The sequence below is a fragment of the Ananas comosus genome, linkage group 11, assembly GCF_001540865.1.
Source record: "Ananas comosus cultivar F153 linkage group 11, ASM154086v1, whole genome shotgun sequence".
Taxonomy (NCBI): Eukaryota; Viridiplantae; Streptophyta; class Magnoliopsida; order Poales; family Bromeliaceae; genus Ananas; species Ananas comosus.
Window position 1 is genome coordinate 1,726,704 of NC_033631.1, and position 20,327 is coordinate 1,747,030.

General features: G+C 40.0%; 2 protein-coding genes across 2 annotated transcripts; one reads left to right on the plus strand and one right to left on the minus strand.

Annotated features, from left to right (window-relative positions):
* LOC109717552 (translation initiation factor IF-2-like) lies at positions 4,678 to 8,366 on the minus strand. The gene is made up of 2 exons (XM_020243401.1): positions 8,362 to 8,366; positions 4,678 to 5,356 (listed from the first exon to the last, which is right to left on the minus strand). Exons 1-2 carry the CDS (start codon positions 8,364 to 8,366, stop codon positions 4,678 to 4,680), a joined length of 684 nt encoding a protein of 227 aa, XP_020098990.1.
* LOC109717048 (UPF0481 protein At3g47200-like) lies at positions 11,171 to 18,948 on the plus strand. The gene is made up of 3 exons (XM_020242705.1): positions 11,171 to 11,362; positions 17,421 to 18,138; positions 18,175 to 18,948. The coding sequence occupies exons 2-3, from the start codon at positions 17,599 to 17,601 to the stop codon at positions 18,751 to 18,753; spliced, it is 1,119 nt and encodes a 372-aa protein (XP_020098294.1). The 5' UTR covers positions 11,171 to 11,362; positions 17,421 to 17,598; the 3' UTR covers positions 18,754 to 18,948.

A 20,327-nucleotide genomic window follows, 5' to 3' on the forward strand; every position in this document is an offset into this window, starting at 1 on the left:
TTCTAGAGCATCACTCATCTATTTATTATTTTTCTTGTTAATTCCTATTCTATAAGCAAGAAACCTATACTTGTATATAAAAGCTATTAAAAAATACTTGTTAAAAGTGGCGAAATATATATTCAACTCATTTTGACACGAAGAATAATAAAATACATAAAAATAACAAAAAAATTGAAAATAACTTAATAGAAATTTTTAACAAGTCTCTCAGTAAAGTTATTAGATTTTGTTTAAAACAATAAATTTGTTAACAACGATATAGAGATTGTCACGCTCTGGATTACACGTTTTTCTCGGCACGCCAACAGACCCGTCATATACATAGAAATTTCTCCTGTATACGAAGTGATAGCTATACCTGTAAACAAAACCAAGCTACAACCATAAGGCAGAGATCTGCAAAACTGAAAATAGTATCTATATGAAAACCTCGAAGGGTTTCAGTACATACAAAATTGTGACGACCGAACTTCCCAGGGGGTCACCCATCCAAGGACTACTCCCGTCCTAGCACGCTTAACTCTCTTAACCTCTTGGGCCTTGTCACCACCCAAAATGCTTAAGCCGGGTTAAGAGTTTAGCCCTATTATATCTCATATATAGGACTATCTGGGGTCTCACAATCTCCCCTCCTTTAAGCCCTGACGTTCTCGTCAGGCTCAGACTCACAAGTACCAGGCAATGTGAGACTCGTCTCGCTAGCCCGTCATCCAGACCCTGGCTCAGCCGAGACTCATCTCACACTTCCGGCTGGTAATTGGCTCTCGATCAACCATATATTGACGACCTCAACCTTCCAGTGGGGGTTCACCATCCACTATAGGCCTTCACTCCCGCTCCTAGCACGTTAACTCTTTAACTTTTGGGCCTTTGTCACCCACCCAAAATGCTTAAGCCGCGTGTTAAGAGTTGTAGCCCTAATTTATATCTACATACTATAGGACTATCTGGCGGTCTCACACACAAACAAAAAAACAAAATGACCGTTTTCCGCAACTCTCTTCGCTGCTTCAAAATCGCTTTTAAAATCGGGCCTCCGCGTTCGTGACAGCAATTAAAATCCGGTATCAGAAGTGAAACAAGCTACACACTGGCATTACAAGTTTTTCTAACAATCATCGACACATCTGGTCCTAGGTTGGACCATAGGCACGACTAAGTACTATAGGCCACGTGCAGCTGCCGGTGTTTGGGTTTGAATTCCGGTGGTCGCTATGTCCAGTCGTTGGGGTCTGTTGACGGCCAAGCCCTCCGGCTGTTTCTGTTCAGATGGCTCCGGTAAGGCGCCCCCTTCGTCCGGGGCGTCGCCGTGGTGAGCGTCGCTGCGGAATTTACGCCTGCCGCGGGCCGTACTCGTGCTCTTCCGAGTGGCCCGGTGAGTTGGGGCAGCAGTTAGGGCGCCGGAGCCGTGAGCCGCCCCGTCCACGCTGGTACTTCGGACTCGAGCCAGCTCGAGGCCCAGTAGCTTAATTGAGGGGTCAGGCTGGAGCGCCCCTCCTCTGGTTTGTTTCAGCAGTTCTTCAGCAGCAGGCGCGATGCGGGCGACTGCCTACCCCGGAGCCGATTTTGAAAAGCATTTTGAAAAGCAGAGTGCGAAAAGACGTGTCAATTTTTTTTTTTTTTCTTCCACCGGGCCCACGTTGACGTTACAGGCGGCCCGGCCACCATACAGTTTCCTCTGATCCACCTGGGCAGCGCTCTCCTTTTGTTTTGCACGGCCGCCCGTACCAATCGGAACAACGGATCACAACCAGAAACCTACATTTTACCAATCAACATACCAAGTATGATATGCAATATCCCATACGAGTAACAATCTTTAGAATGATGCATGGCCTCTAAGTCACTCCTATAGGACCGCTCTGATATGCATGCACAAATACAACAGGACATCCTATTAAAAGGTTGCTTTCCACACACGGAGCATTTTATTTTCTTTAAACTCTTAATTCAATCATTCATAAAAACCTTTCGAAAAATCCTTTTTTTAAAACTGTTTCCCACACCCTGGAAACTTATTTTGTAAGAACGACTACCTCGAGGGGTTAGAAAACCCGATGCAATTAACCGTACAAGAAAACCAAACTCCACGGAACCCAAACCACCGATCGCAAAACTCCCAATCTTCCATTACAATACGATGGAAACCAAACACCAGCAGTTCAATCATTGCAAGCATAATAGATCAGCAACATGAGACCATTATTAAGGGAAAACTACTAAAGGTGCGGAAAGAACATAAATTCCAGGGTGAACGGTCGCTACTGCGTTAGCTAGATCGTCTCTCGTTCGAGCCCAAAAACAACTGTTCTCGTCTCCTGTCACCTTGGGGGAAGGGGGTGAGAAATCCTCCGCAACCATGGTTTTTCTCAGTGGGTACGACAGAGCCACGAAGGCAAGTGTTAATTCACCCGGAAACCAAGGAGCATAGATAAACGAGTATATATATAAGCTGTATGAAATAGAACTACGAGTAGCACAACAGATAAAATTAGGAAGCCAATAAGATGAACCTGGCTACTGTATTAGAAAATAATGCAAAGAATGCCTCAATGTACTTGAACCAGAAACTGTACCCAAACCTGCGCTGGCTGCTATGTCCTCGCTCTCTCCGCAGCACCTCCACAGCCATATCTTGTCACATAACTCTGACGGACCCTGATGCCATCCGCCCGCAGGCCGGACCGACTTCATCCGGATAAGTACACCTCCGCATCACGGTGGCCAAACGACTCCGTCTGTCATGAATACCCCAAGTGCCGAGTGACTAAGTCAATGCTGATATGCTCAAGCAAAACCGGGCTAAAGCCGGGTGGCACTAGGCGAAAGCCACACAACCGAGGGACTTACAATGCCAAACTGAAATGAGAAGCAGTTAGGGGTACAACGGCCCGAACTGGAGTACCCGATGGCCTTTTAGGCGCGGGGTACAATGCCGACCTCGAATCAACCTAGCAATCGCAAACACACGACAAAAGAGATCGTATGTGTTGCCCCATGGACCCAAGTGTCTACAAGAGACTACTGAAATACATAAGTAACCTTGGCTTTACATGTCTATCAACTACTAACAATATGCAATCAAAGAGGTACGATATACGAAAGCATAAGCAAACAATGACAATGTAGGATAAATCGGCGAATTACGAAAACAATGAGAAGAAGTGAACAACGCTCTTCACGTACTTACCAGCTCGGAAGCAGCCCCTGTCGACTGTCGCGTCTGGAACACACGGGTAGACACAAGTCTACCGGACCATAAGAAGATGCCACCAAGTCAGTATCCAACCACTACCAAAGCACGGAGACTCACAGAACCCCCACACAGGGAATCCCGTAATCGACTTTTCCACAACAACCGCATTACCTGGTAAAGCCACCGGACAGTCTCCCGAAAAACCACACCGGGACGCCGATCGGACCCCACTAAGTGATCACCGAACACACCGACTCGTACCACACGGATCACCTGCCCAAAAACATCCCAGATTTGGATGCCTTGGGCAGCGAGACACAAGGTCAACAACAATTACGATCAGTCGCCGGATGAATCGTTTACGGATCCGGTTCCCGGAAGTTTATTTCCAGACACCGCAGAGCCCTTCCGTCGCTAACCTATCGTCAATGATACCCATAAAATGACGATGGTGACCAGCCAACAAGGCTCAGCGACAAAACACGAAGCCAATCCAAAAAACACCGTCGGAAAGGCATCCCGACCGAAACCTGCGTTCTATTCGGCGAATTTCGCCGAAAAAACGCCAGACCGAAATCGATCTACGATTTTCCGGACAAGCTAACGGGGACCGATGGGAACGCATCAGTTCCAGCGTCAATTACAAACTCGTATTACACGCCGTCCACAGAGCCACACATATGCACAATTGCATAAAAGCCCGTTAATTATCATAATAATATCATTTTTTTATGTAATTAGTAGCCGATTCAAGGTGCTCGATACACGCAAACGAGGATCTTCGATAGTCCGCATAGCACCACGTACTGATAGGGGGTCTCGATCGTACCGGAAGTCCGTTTGCTCACGATCCGGAAGCACAGCTGGCCGCTGGCTGGGAAGCGCCCTGCCGGAGCCAACCCCGAAGGTTCAGCGCCAATTAGCGGGCCTAGTAGGAAGAAGATTCGCGCCCGAACAGAAACTAAACGGCACTTCTGATCCAACAGTGACGCTCGTGACGCACCTGATGATCAGCACTGACCAACGATTCACCTGTGCTACCTCCGGACGGCATCCAGAGACCAGGCCTCCGCATCGCCCGGATAAGGTACGCCAAACTCCAAACAGCAGCCAAAAAAGGCCGAAAGTGAAAGCGACCATCCCGCCGACAACAGCTCAACGGGTCTCCCGACAGAAACCAAGGTGAGCAGCATGATCAGCAACTTGCCAGGATTCATCCCGTGCTCCCTTCCGTAGAGATCGGGGGAAGCTCGGCGGAACCATAAATCCCATCACAATAAAGCCCTATTTCCGGGCTTTGGCCGTCGCAGCAACCTTGCTCCGGCCGGCCCTCGGCCGGCACGGCTCTGCGTCGCGCGGCGGCCAAGGGACGACGGTGCGGGGAGGTGAGGAGTGAGCGTGTTCTCACCTCAGACGCCCCCGGCGAGCGAGCGGCGGGGCCGCGCGGCCCGGCGGAGCCAAGCCGAGCCCGTACCAAACTACGAGCTCGCGCCGGTTTCAGGCGGCCACGCGCGGAGGGCCGGGGAGCTCCGGGCACGCCGCGCCGAGTGCGGGCTGCAGGACGGTCCGGGGGACGGAGGGGTATTCGCGCTAACCAGCCAGCGTGGCCCGTTCTGTAGCTCGGATAATAGCCGCCACCCGAGCTCGGCTCGGTTGCGCAGACTGACGGGGCGGCGGGCGTCTTGGCCGGCGGCGGCGGCTCGCACGAGGCCGGCGCTTGCGACCGGCGGGCAAGTGGGGTGCTCGGGGTCGGAGGCGCCGGCGGGAGAGGTTCCAGGCTGCGTGGCGTGGCATGCTGGGCTGGGCAGCTGGCAACCCTGGCCTCCTCGCCATGGGGCTCGGCGCCAAATGTGGCTGACATGGGGAGCAAGCAGCGGCTGCGGCGGTGCCTCGGCGACGGCGGGCCAGTCGGCTGGGGAGGACGCCGGCGGTACTGGGAATTCGGCAGATGGGGTTTCATCCAAACGGTTGGCAGCGCCGGCGCTCGGATAAGGGCCGCACACAGGCCACCGGCTTGGGCTCGGGCTGGCGAGGCAGCAAGCGCGCGATAGGCTGGCCGCCGGCGGCCGGCTCGGCGGCTCGCGGAGCCGGCCGGCGGCGGCTGCCCGAGCTCGAGTGGAAGGTGAGGCTGGCGAGGAGGGTTCGAGTGCTCCTCCCCTAGCTCAGGGTCCAAAGATGTTTGGGAGGACAGTGGAAACAAGATGAGGGAGAGGAAGGGGAAGGCTGAGGTGGTGGTTTGACGCGGCCGGGGCTCGGTCAGAGGGAGTCGGCGGTCGGAGGTGGTCGAACACTGGCAGGGCAGTTCAAGGGAGAGCGGCTGGTGGTGTCGTGGCCTAAGGTCATTAGGGTTTTAGGAGTTTTGGTGAGACAAACCCTAAGAGAACTATATACAAGGGCGCAAACATGCAAAAGGGCTCACTAAAACATCGAATTTTCAATCCGAGCCTTCACCGAACGACTAAAAGCTACGCCGGGTCTCCTGTTCTAAAGGTGGTAAACGACCCTCCACGATTGCGGATCTCACGTTTAAAACGGTACATAAAATGTTCGCGACTTTCACGAAAATACCGTCTTTTTTTTTGCACACTTAACCGACCTCTCCTCGCTATCAACGCGCGATTGCTCAGCAGATCGTACCGTCAATGTGGCGAACGATTTGACCGGTGCCGAATCAGCACCAAGCGAGAAACAAAGCTACGTTTCGATTCTCGTCTGATCGACCACGGATTCACGACAAAATCCAACCTTCTTCGAATAGAAGGAAACACACACATAAATACATATAAAACATGTATTTTTGGATTTTCTCGAAATCCGTGCGTCGAACTCAAAATCCGTCAGCGTCATTAGCTCCAGAACAGCTGACCCGGTCGAAACGAGCTATTGGACTGCTATGACCAGAGTCCAGTACGAGCCAGAAGCCAATTTCTCACCGTGGCTTCTCCGGAAAATCGAGTTACTATTCACTTTAAGTGAAACTTGGAAATCGCGTAGAATTTCCGTTTTAACTCGATTTCGCCCGAAACTTGACGAGTGCTTTTGTAATTAAATTACACACAAAAACATCGTCAACTGAGAGTTTAGCTACACTGCAAAAATCTCAGTCCCTACAAAAATCCAAGATACAAATATTCCTCACACCAGCGAGTAAACCAGTATAAGAATGTACATGAACCAAAATACTCCAAATCTACCTGTAGATGGTACTACTCTAGTACTGCGACCAGGGAAGGGATCTAGCTCGCGACTCTCTTTCCAGGATCAGAATCGGCGACAGCAGTAACCACAGAAGAAGGCTCTACAAAAAAGGGTCCACAACTGGGTATGAAAACTACTGCAAGAAGGAATAGTTCTCACCACTACCGACTTGAACGGCTCACTAACTAAGTCTACAGAAAGTATGCATATGGATAGTAAAAGAAGCTAGTAAAACTTTACAACTATATGCCACTATACTATCGCTAACCAACACTAGATATTTGTAGATATAAGCAAGATGCAATCTTTGACCCAATCTCACAAGGGACTATGAATGCACCCGTCCCGCCTGTCGAAGCTACACCAACCACCACCACGCTGGATTGTCGGTGGAGAGCAAGTCCAACGAGGACACTACGACATCAACGCAAAAGCACAAAGCCAGACTCCGGAGTGGCACTCGTGGGCGCTACCCAACTGAGTATGCAAGCGTATCTCTGCCGAGCTCAATCAGGCTCTCACAGGCTATACTCAAAACAAATGGGTTTAACTGGTCTAACAATCAAAGCTCACGTGCCCTTGGCACAATCTGATATAAATATAAAAATCTGGGTCCATTGTCAATCGCGACGGCACCCGACAGTCTGAAACAGTTTACACACTACTGTAAAAATAAACTCGGCATTCCAGCACGAGCGTAAACTCATTCTATACTAATCTGGATTTCCATCGCATACTAACAGCGACGATACAAAAGAACCACAGCTCCTAAAACTAAATCTAATAATTTTCAGAAATGACAGTGTGGAATCTATATGTTTTCTCCTAAGTCAATTCCAAGTCCAACATGTAAAATTATACTACTGGCTTAATTCCAAATTCAAACTTTATCTCTCATCCATATATAAATTCGAGTACTAGCAAGGAAATAAACCAATGAATATGTCGACGATACAAGAACTTAGGAGGTATTCCGACGATTTCGGTAAACTTCAACCCACCTCGAAAAACTAATCCAACAACGGCGAGAAGTCGAAAGAAGAGGAAACTACGTGCTCTCCCGACCTCCCAATGATACAACCACAACGCCCGCGCACTCAAACGGCCCTCCTGATCGAGTCGACAACCTCTCGAGCTCGAGCCGCGACCTCAACCCACGGACGAGTCCACTAGCTAAAGAGAGAGGAAAATGAGAAGAAGAACCGACTTCAATACTCTCTCTGTGAATATAAAGGCTGTGGATAACCTTGGGTACGTTGATCGACACTGTTGGAAGGACCAAAATGCTCCTTACCAACTCAAAAATCTAGCTAGAGTACCGGTACCCGATTTGATTACCGGTACTCGGCCTCTCAGCCCGCAAACTCGCACACAGGGTACTGGTACCAGTCTGATGCTGTACTGATACTCAGCATCAGATTGACACAATCCGAGAGCAGTATGTTCTGGAAATACACAGGGATACCGGTACCAGTTCGATACCGTACCGGTACTCAACGTTGAAATCCTACACTTTGCGGATTTCAGCGTCAAAACTGCACTCTCGCCTCGCGTCGAGTCCATTTTGCGTTTATTTCGCGCCAAAACGACTCCGACTTATCCCGACACTCTCCAGATGTGTCGACAAGCCTCAAATGATGAGATCTCACAGACAATCTAAAAATAGAGATACTACAGAGATTGAGGAGAAAAAAAATAGTTTAATTATATCTAGTATAGGGATTGATAATATAGTATAGAAATTGATAAAGTACAATCATATAATGATATCTTCAAAATTTTTTTTGAAAAGTACTATAAATAAAAATAATAATAAAATATAGTATAGTATAGTATATAGTATAATTAAGTCATAATAATACAACAGTAGCAAAATAGATTGGTGCGTGTTCCAAGGAGCCTGGTGCATGTCCATTCGTACGTTAAAGGTTGTTATATTAATTCTTATTTCTATGATGTGGTACCGCATTTTTGTCCCAAAAAACCAAAAGAACATGCAGTGTCGCATGGGCAAACCCCTTTGGACATGGATGTATTCATCCTGTTCGATGTGGTTGTTTAGTCCTATGAGAATATTTGCACTGTGCCCCTTGTGACGCTAAACTGCTCGATTGCTCTTGGTGCCTTGTGCTTTAAAATTCCTATTTGGGATCCTCTACTGTTTACAGTTAGTTTGCTATTAACCTACTCTCAGGCCCCTTTGGTTCGGAGATAACGAATATTGAGATAAAGTTTTTTATCCTTAGAATATCTTTTTATTTTAGGATGATCGGAGATAAAAGTAAAATTATATTTGATTTGTAATGCTGTTATTTTTTAAAATAATTAAAATTGTATTTGGTTAATTTTATGGAATAATAAAGGATAGTGAAAAAAATGATTATTGAATTGATATAAAATATAATATCTTATAAAAATAATTCATTATAATATTTAACAAAAATAATTTATTAATAAATTATAATTTAATAAAAATAATTTTTTCCTATATAATTTTTTTAAAAATTCTAATTAAACTTAAATCTAATAAAAATAATTTATTATAATATTTAAATATAAATAATATATTTTAATATAGTATAATTAATAATTTTATAATAAAAATAATATATTATAATNTAGTATAATTAATAATTTTATAATAAAAATAATATATTATAATATATAACATATTATATTTATATAATTTAGTTTTCATTCAATTTAAAATTTTTTAACAAAGTTTGAAATTAAATTTTGAACTAGACTATCCCGCCAAAATGGTGGAATAGTAAATCTTAAGCTATTCCGGAATAGCCGGGAATAGTAAGGTGACAGGGATAAAGTATTTAGGCCAAAAAGCGCCCCATTTGGTCGAATAGCTAGCGGGGATAACTTTTGTTATCCCTATTTTATCCCCGAACTAAACTGGGCCTTAGGACATAAATATTAAATTGAGGTACCCATTCTATTGCAGATCTCATCTTACCCTCTATTTTTCAGCAGTTACATAACTCTTCATGTCAAAAAAAAAAGATTGTTTAGATCCAATGGGATCGAATCTTACCAATTTATTTCAACATTAAATCATAATATAGATATTTATTTAGTACAATATGTATACGATATATAGCTCTTTTCATCTACTCTTAGGATGGCTTGATTATACATAACTGTAACTATACTGCAGTTGTAATTATATGGCGCACGTGATGCCATTTAAATTTACCTGTTGGAATTATACAAGATGGTTCAACTATAACAGTTGGAGCTATATTCTTAAATTAGTCACAATTCCAACTACAGTATTTAGATAGAGAATAAGTAACAAATGGTAAGCTTATCTCTCAAATAACATTTTAAATAGAAAATATTTTTTTCACACATCTGAGTAAACTCACTATCCTAATATGAAAATAATAAAATACTATAACAGCACTTTTCAAGCGCTTACAACCAAATAAATTATTTATAGTTGCAAAAATTTCAATTACATCCAACCATGCAAGATACATGTAATCATAGTTGCTGTATTTTTTCTACATGGATATCAAACTATATTGCATTTATAATTACATTTAACCAAATGGTCTTGTAACACCTATAGAATTTAAAACAATCCTATACATAAAATAATAGAGCTAAATCTCTTAACTCGCTTAAAATATTTTGGATAATGGTTAGACCCAAGTGGTTAAGAAAGTTAAGTATGTTAACATTAGAGTAGTTCTAGAATATATGGATGACTCCTTAAGAAGTGAGGTGTCACAATTGGTATCAAAGTCAATCACTAGTTAAAAATATGAGAGGAGTTTCGACTGAGATTGAATTATATAGCGGATAGAGTGTGCTTCTCGGCTGATGACTATTGTGGGTGGAGCACGACTCCTCACACGGTAGCCTAAGGCTAGTGAGACAAGTTTCCCATCCATTTAGTGGTGGAGAATATAAAATTCAGAATATAAAACTAAGAAGAGAATATGAAATTCAGAATCTTCTAATTTATTATCATATTGAAACAGTCATTCTATTTTCCCATCCATTTAGTGGTGGAGAGTTGCCCAATAGTCACATCCATACTATGACTAATGGAGAAAACTCCATCTTTGAATGAATACGTACGTAGGATGTATAAAATACACTCACTTATAAGTGTATCCGGCCCTAGCATTGCTCATAAGATAAAGCTATAAAAATATATATATAATATTTTAAATAATTTAATACAAAAGTTCTATCTCATATAATTAAGGGGTAATTACGTATATATCCCTGAAAAGTTTCCGACATTTCGATTTATCCATCTTAAAAGGCTAATATTAAAAATAGCCTTTCTACTTCCAACCTATTTCTAATATATTTCTAGAGTTAAAATCTGTTAATTAATTCTGTTATCTCTGTAAAATTACTATTTTGCCCTTTCAAATATACTCTTCCACCATCACTGACCTTCTTATTTGTCCTTAAAGTCAGGGGCACAAAAAACATTTTAAACTTTTGGTCTTTTCCAATATATCCCTCTGTCGTCACTAATATTTTTTATTTATCCTCAAGTTAAGGACAAAATTGGTATTTTAATTTTTTTTAACTGTGATAGATATTTAACTCATGTTTAACCTAAGTTAACTTAATAGGAGATAACTGCGGGGGTATTTTGCAATAACGGTGGTACATATGGGGGGTATTTTAAAAAGAATAAAAAAAATAGTAAGAATAAATCAGATATTTTCAAACGTATGAGAAGTATATAGGCAATTTTTTCTAGAATTAATATTCTATTCCAACGTTCTATTCAAAGAAGAATAAAGCTTTTTCTTTATATATTAATTATTCTCTCGAAATAGCTCTATATCTATATAAACAGGCTACGAAGCCCAACGCAGTCACTCATTCCCTACATCAGTCACACTCCCACTTTCTCGTTACTGTTCGTACTCTTTTGCTGCAGCAGTACCAGCCTCGCCTCTTCCTCTTCCTCCTTTCTTGGTAAGTTAGGACTTAGCTTCTTAATTTGCTAATGCAGTTGGTCACCGAACCAAATCGAATTTTCTTTTGATCAATAAACCTTTTAAGTTTGATATTAGGGACCATTCAAGATCCTCAATTTTCGTAATTGTTTCATCACTTTAGTTGCTTCACTTTAGTACTTTCCTTAGAATGAAAATTATCTGATTTATTTATACGCTCGTACTCGTACATGTACATCGTAAACCATTGGCTTCTCATGTGTTTAAATATCTAAGTAAATAGAAGGAAAAACTTCAAAATGTCCAGGTGTGGTATAGAGCATTTTTTCACTTTTCCATCCAATGGTTAAAACTTTACACTTTGATCCCATGCATTTTAATTTTTATTCTATATCAAATAACATGACAAACAAAAACTTTTGAAAGACCATAGAATGGCAAAGTTTTAGTAATGTTCTAAACTACATAGTAGTTAACTATAACTTTTTAAACCAAACCACAGAATACTAAAATAAATTGAGCTAAGCTACAAGAGACAAAGTGCAACTTTTTAAAATCGGGGCAATTTGAAGTTTACCCTAAATAAAACATAGCAACTCAATGGACGACAAGCTTAAAAATTGGATGGATGCACGTTACATGAATATGGAGATGAATCACGTGTGGGTAATAGTTTCTTCTTTAATTGGAAGTATATATAGATAGGAATCAAAATGATAGTTTGAAAAGTTTAGTGGCATAAATGAAAAAAAAAGGAAGAAATGTACTAACACTCACTGAATTCTAAATATTTGCTAAATTAAACTTCCAATTTTCGTAAAAAGATCTCCTAGACTTCACCAAATAAGCAAAGTCACAAGCTAATTACTACAACAAAATATATTTTAGACGACACTTTTTAGACGATGCTCTATTGTAGCGTCTTCAATATTTGGCATGTGCTGACACTATGATTAAGCGTAGCCAATAAAAATATTTTTATCAAAACTGATAAAAATTTTTCGACACTATATTAAAGCGTCGACATATTTATTCCGACATGTTTACTTAACGACTCTTTACCCGACGTTTATATAAACGTCAGGGTTATTCTTGTTGATGCTTTAAAATGTCGCTAGTTAATTATTTTTTGAGAATAGGTAGCGCACTACCTACTTCATTCATTGAAAGAGTAAATTAGGCTACAGGGGTGAGACAATCAGGACCTCGAAAAAAAATAAAATAAAATAAAATAAAATAAAGGCTATTAGTAATCAAAAAGTAGATCCAATGGCTAAAAACACACAAGTATCACTTGGGTGATACTTGTAAAAGTATTCTAGCCCTACTCTCTCTCTCTCTCTCTCTCTCTCTCTCTCTCTCTCTCTCTCTCTCTATATATATATATATATATATATATATATACCAGCTACTATACTATTACGAGTACGATCGCTCTCGTACTCATAAATCATTTTCGATGATAGAGCTTCCGAATCGACGAACCATACCGTTAAATATTATTTACAACATTTAAAACTTCTAGAAATTAAATTTTATAATTTTTCGACATCATTTTCCTTACGATCAAGAGGTCACAAATTTGACAGTTTTTAATGGCTGGTATGGGATACTTACCAGTTAACGCTGTAAAAGAATCGGAATTTGTTGTACTTTTGATAAAAAAAATTTTATTCACTATCTAGATAAAGGTCAATAACTCTGATCTTGAATTGAAGGATCCGATCATCCTTTTTTAAAACGTCGTTCGATTTTGACCGTTCATTTTTTGCCCGCTTGATGGACTTTATTATGATTTCAAAAATTTACGAAATTTATCTTCTAGAAGTTTCAAATACTCTAGATCATATTTAACGGAGTGGATCGTCGATTTGGAAGCTCCATCATCGAAAACAACTTATGAGTACGAGGGCTCCAATACTCATAATAGTATAGTAGCCACGGCCTNGACCTACATTGGCTCCAATTAGATAATGGGCTTTTTGTGTCACACTAGGCCATGGACCCAATACAACACTGTCGACCCGGCCCGAATCCGGTCTATTTCCGTATTTATTAAACTGGAATATGACATCTGACCAAATCACGTACACGTAAACACACCATCTAGCAAATAGCTTATCAACTTTCACTTAAGTTCACATTGCTTAATTTCCAAAGATGTTGACTAAAACCATATGATTAAATCACCATTGAGTGTTGCAATCACCTTAGTGTTAATTTTATTTTCATTAATTAATCAATTAATTTGGCCGTAGATATTGCTCTACAACAATTACGAGGAAATATCATTGCACCCCCCAAAAACTATCTATAATTATTTCGGCTGTTTTAAGCTGTTATTTTTGGAATGAGCCAATTTTAGTTTTTCAGAGGGAGCTTTGTGCGAAAAATGCTATCGTCTCGACTCTCTTGAGACTCCAACTATTTTCCCTCTTCCTCGATAGAGAGATAGAGAGATAGAGAGAGAGAGAGAGAGAGGTGGCGTTCATGGGGTGCTCCTTCTCGGGATTGAACGCGCTCTACGGGGCGATGAGTTGGGGAGGGGACGTGTGCCGCTGTATTATTAATAGTAGGGATGTCCGGAATTGATTGGATATGTTTGGTGTATTAATAATGATTCAAGGGTGAAAAAGCGGATTGTATATATTATTGTTCCAGCTAAACTCATAATAATACATATAAATAGAGAGAGAGAGAGTCTTTAGAAACATTTATTATAAACAAATCTTCTTTTGTTTTTAGAGAGAAATATTTGATTAAGAAAAATACTTATTGTGTACCAAAAAATGCTGTAGATCCTACACTCCATCCTAGGGAAAAACTCAAATGAGATTTAGTAAAATATGAAAATAGTTGATGTTACAAGTAAAAAAGTAATGGTTCTTGAATGGTATAGGTGTAAGATATACATCACACTTTGGAGTGTACCAGTAGTATTATCTTTTTATTAGACATCTTTGTTATTACTAAAACTAATGGATTATAACTTTCATATTTAACTGTTCACTTGTCCCTGAAATATCTAGATTTTAATTTTATGATGTATGCACTATTAATTTCAGAAGGAGCTTGTAGTGATCATTATTATAATTCAAGCTTTTAATGGTGATCAATTGTCTTTATAATGTTCTTTAATGTGTTTTGTTTAAAATTTGGTGGCAATAGTAAGTGTTTGAAAGCATTTTACAGTTTAATTAAGTATACCTTATAATAACATTTGTAATTACTAGTATAGCATGTATCTTTTAGCGGCATTTATTTTTATCTTTACCAGTTGTCAGAATAAAAGTCGTTAAAATCTTTTTCGATCCTGCCTAGAGCGGCATTATCTCCATTGTTAGTACACTAATTGGCGACAAATACAAATGTTGGAATACAAATGCTGCTAATTTATAAAGTAATCGCTGCTAAAAGTTAATTTTGTTGTAGGTACGTACGTACCCTAAAAACAAGGGATGTATTGGATCAAGAGAAAATGCCATTGTGATGCATGAATTAATTGAAAATAGCTACATATTAAAACTAGGAGTGGAAATATAAATATTTAAAATTGAGATATCTGTTTTTAATTTTTAAAATTTAAATCTTAAATTAAAAATCTTGTTTTTAATTTATAAATTTAATCGGTTAATTACACAATTAGTCCCCAACCTTTGCACTGATTTTTAATTTGGTCTCCAATCTTTGTTTTTTTTTCAATCCGCTGACACAGTACCTCCGTGACGCTGACATGATGCTAACATAGCATTTTTCGTCAATTTTAACATCTTTCTAATGGCTAGAACCCCCTTATGAGTAGGGCTACTATGCCATTAGGAGTACACCAGTCCTTGTGTTCCTAACTTCCTAACCATTCATCAATTTTGAAGTAGAAGAGAAATTAAGACACCCAATTTCTCTTTAATTTCTCTTCTCTCTCTTATTGTTAGGAAGTTAGGAGCACAAGGCCTATTATGCTACTAATAGCATAGTAGCCCTGCTCTCTCAAATTTCTCTTTAATTTCTCTTCTCTCTCTCACCGTTAGGAAGTTAAGAGCACAAGGGCTGCTATATTACTAATAGCACAGTACCCCTGCTCTCTCCATTTTTTCTTTATTTTCTCTTCTCTCTCTCACCTTTAGGAAGTTAGGATCACAAGAGATGTTATGCTACTAATAGCACAGTAGTCCTGCTCTCTCTCTCTCTCTCTCCCTCTCCCTATATATATATATATATATATATATATATATATATATATATATATAATATAATTATAACAGCTACAAGTACAAGTATTCTTATTAGTATATGACCCCTTAGTATTTATAAATTTTGTACTAAGTGGCAAAAGGGATATGCGGTTAGGAATGATAGTGGTCCTCAATTAGAATGATAGGGATCCTCTAGAGTTGAGTTGGTGATTGGTTGAATATTTGATCTAAGGAGTGAAATGGTCAAAGGGGTAGACTAACGACCAGGAAATTTATGAAGTACAAATGGAGTCTAACTGCAATTGTACAGTAGCCGAATTAGTATATATGATCTATATATAACTATAATATATATAATATATATATAGAGAAGAGAGAGAGAGAGAGAGAGGAGACGAGATGATGAGAGAGGAGAGCTGGGTATGCTTCTGGAAGCATGGAGCCTTCCGTGCTTCCAAGTCGTTTTCGATGTTGGGGATTTCGAATCGACGATCGGCTCCGCTAGAGTTGATCTAGAGTATTTGAAGTACCCAGAAAATAAATTTTGTGATTTTTTGATATCATTTGCCTAGTGATCGAAAGGGCTCAAAATCAATAATTTTAATGGCCGTGGTGAGCCGTTTACAAGTTTAACGGTATAGAAATATCCAAATCACATTAAATTTTGATAAAAAATTCTTTATACTATATAAAACAAGATCAATAACTTTGATCTAAAATTTTAATATCATATCATCATATTTTTTAAGATTTTTATTTTCAACCGTTGATTTTGAGTCTTTTCGATCACTAGGCTATCAAAAAAGAGCCGTTTGCAAGTTTAACGGTATAGAAATATTCAAATCATATTAAATTTTGATAGAAAATTCTTTATACTATAAAAAACAAGATCAATAAATATAGTAGAGTTAGAATACTTTTAGAAGCACCAACTCATTGGTGCTTCTAAGTTTCTAGCTCTTGGATCTACTCCCTAATTACTAATATTTCTTGGATCAAATACTATTCCACCTACCACCACCTACCCACCATCATCTGAACCCTACATCTCTCCATCCAAGGGCTAAAAATTCAAAGGCACCAACCCATTGGTGCTTTTGAGAGTATTCTAGCTCTACTATATATATATATATATATATATATATATATATATATATATATATATATATATATATATATATATGAGTTTGGCTACTATGCTATTAATAGCACTAAACGTTTGGTGTTATCAAGTTTTCTACCAGTGGATCTACCCTCTTTGATCATTTTCGACCGTCAGATCATACTATTCAACCAACCACCTACTCAACTCTAGAGACCACTCTCATCCTAACGTTACATCACTTCGTCCACGGGTTGAAAACCTAATCGCACCACTGACTTAGTGCTATTAATAGTATTGTAACCTAGTTTTACATATATTCTCTGCAAACAAATCGGTAAAATTAAGGGTAAACTTCAAATACCATCCCTATGGTTCTCACTTTCTCACTTTAGTACCTTGTGGTTTAAAGTGTGTCAATTTAGTACCCTGTGGTTTTATTTTTCTCTTTTCGTCAGCTCTTTCGTTAACATTTCGTTAAATTATATACAAAAAACTTCAGATACCCTATCTAGATTTATCGAATATTCACTTTAATATCTTTTAGTTTTAACTTTGTCACTGATTTAACAAACAAAAAATAGTGGAAAGGATAATAAAAAAAAAAGAATGAAACCACGGAATACTAAATTAATACACTTTAAACCATAGGGTACTAAGATAAAAAAATACGAAACCACGTGAGCGGTTTTTGAAGTTTTCTCTAAAATTATACTACCTTCTTGTGACAATGCAATGATGACAGATGCACTACTGATTCTACTGAGTGTTTAAAAACACAGGTACGTACCGGAAAGCGAACCAAGAAATGTGCAATCTGTGATCACAAATACGGAAACTAACGCGTGCAGGATTTTCAAAATTCCAGAACAACATATCTGCGACGACAATGTCCAGTCCTTCCACCCAATAATTCTATCGATCGGCCCATATCACCACGGATCTTCACATGTAGCCGGCATGGAGTCAGTGAAGTTGGATTGTCGACGAAGGATCTTCGGTTATGATAGTGACAACTACCATGTCAGCGGCGAAATCATGGAACTAGAAAACAGAGCAAGAGGATTGTACAGCGAGAATGTGACAATGGAACGGGAGGACTTTGCTAAGATGCTCTTGCTCGACGGATGCTTCATAGCTGTTGCTCTCGGAAAGATGGAAGGCCGGGCTGTTGAAAACATACCCAGCGAAGCTGATCTTAGCCAGCACGAAGCATTGAATAGGCACGACATAGTGCATGACCTACTCCTGGTAGAGAATCAAATTCCTTTTTTCGTCCTCGAGGAAATACGTAACCTAGCTGCACCTATACCAGGAGAAACAACTGAACAATTTAAAAAAAACATCGCTAAATATGTGGAACGTGTGCTACGACACTACCCAAAAGCGATCGAAATCCCCGCGATCTGTTCGAATGATTTTCACCATCTGCTACACTTGTGCCATATGTTCTTTCGACCTAGTCAAAATCCAGCGGGACACCACCGCATTCAAACAATGATTCAATGCTTTCCTTGCTCTGATCGCTCACATCACATGACGAACCAGTGGCACCGAGCAATGCAATACCGTGAAGCAGGAGTCGAGTTCAGAGTAAAGGACTCATCTTCGACTCCCCATTCTCTATTGGACGTGACGTTCAGCAATGGGACAATGGAAATTCCACACCTGTCCATTGACGCGAAGACAGAGTCGATTTTTAGTAATTTGATCATGTTCGAGGTAGGATATCCAAGCGCTGGGAACTATATAAATGCATACGTCACATTCATGTCGCAACTTCTCTGCGATGCTGATGATGTTAAATTACTTGCCCGTGAAAAAATCGTTCATATATTGGGTCCCCAGGAAGAGGTTGTAAATATTTTCAACAGGCTTAACGGGTTGGCTGTTTTCGATCCCTGTGGGGAGAACTATTATTTAACATCTACGTTTCAGTCGGTGGAAGCACACTACCGTTGCCGTTGTAATTGGTGGATGGCATGGTTGAAGCACAATCACCTAAAAAATCCGTGCGTGATCATTGCAGCACTCTTAGGTTTTATATCTCTGCTCTGCATTATGATTCAAAATTTTCTTTCTATTTTGAAGCATTTCAATGTGGTACATCATTAACCGTCGTCGATATTATTTGTTTCTTCATGCAATCTATTTGTTTACCCAGATCAGTTTGTTTTGAGTTTGTCTGTTTTCTGCTTACGCTTATTCATGTTATGCATGTGATGACTTGCAAGTGCTTGGCTTGTTTCCAGCATCATTTCATAAAAAACCTATGTTCTTGGAATATCATATTTGATTTTTGTGGAGTTATACTGCATTAATTAGTTTTTTATCACGAACAATATTGTAAACTTTTCCCTGGTTCTTTATGCTGCAGTTATTGTACTAGAGGAGTAAAAAAATGAAATAGAGAGAGAGATGGACTTGATTAATTAGAGGAGCTAGAGCTCACAACATTCATTTATGAAGTTATGAATTGGCGACTTTCGGAGCCTCGGAGGCTTCTCCGCAATCCGCGGGCTGCGGGGCCCACTGTCAAGCTTATGTGTGGGGTCCCCTGACCAGATATTTTCGGGTCGCGTCTTTTTGACCCTCACCTCGCTGGTTTTTTACCCTCTTTTGCCCTTTATGGACTCCGAATTATCCTCTCTCCTCTATTTTTCTGCTGCATGTGGGTACACGGCGTTTGGTGTGGTGCTGGACAGGTTGGTTTTGATTTTTATTAACCGTTTGGTTCGGGGATAAGTAAGAACTAGCTATTACAGGGATAGGTACAAATATGGAGATACAAAAAATAGCGTTTGGATGAAAATTGGGTTGTTCCCGGAAATAAGAAAAATATTAGAAAATTTTATATAAAAAGTAGAGGTGTTGGTGGGGGTAACCAAGAACTACTATTCTCGGATAAAAAATTAGCATTTGGGTATAAAGGGGGGGATAAGGGTCTATTCCTATCCCTATCCCTATTCCCAAACAAAACGGTGTTTCTGAACTTTTGCAGGTTAATAGAATTTCAGGGTTTGCATTTTTTGGGGGAGATTTTTTTAACTAAAACCTTGTTGCAACATAGGCACTCTATTTGGTTTTGAAATCTTGCTATTTCTATTTGGTATTAAGAGTAGAGCTACTATGCTATCGGAAGCATAGAGAATCTGGTGCTTCTGATTTTTTCGCCCTTAGATCAACTTTTTTGATTATTTTTAACCTTTGAATTAATACTACTATCCTGTGGGGACCACTCAATTCTAGAGTACTACTCAACTCTGGGAAACTGCAATCATCCTAACTGTATAATTTTTGATCCAAGGGCCAAAAAATCGGAAGTATCAGATTTTCTATGCTTCCGATAGTATGGTAGCTCTACACCGGTATTAATCTGTTTGCTTCGAATTCCATACTTAATTCCGTCACAAACTGAAACTTTTTTCCCTAATTCATGAGAAAAGAATATAGCATAACGGGTATGTAGCAAGCTTCAGAAACCTAAGAAGGCATGGCGACATTGCTGACATTTTAGTAAATGTTGTAGCCTATCGACTGCGGCAAGTGGTTGGTTGTTCTGGCCGCCGTTCGATTTACTTGCGTGTGTTCTTTTTTTCTCATTCGTTTTCTTGTGTATGGATTACTCTGTTTTATTTTTTTCCCCTACCATGTAGATTCCCCCAAGCACATTAAGGAGAAAAAAAAAA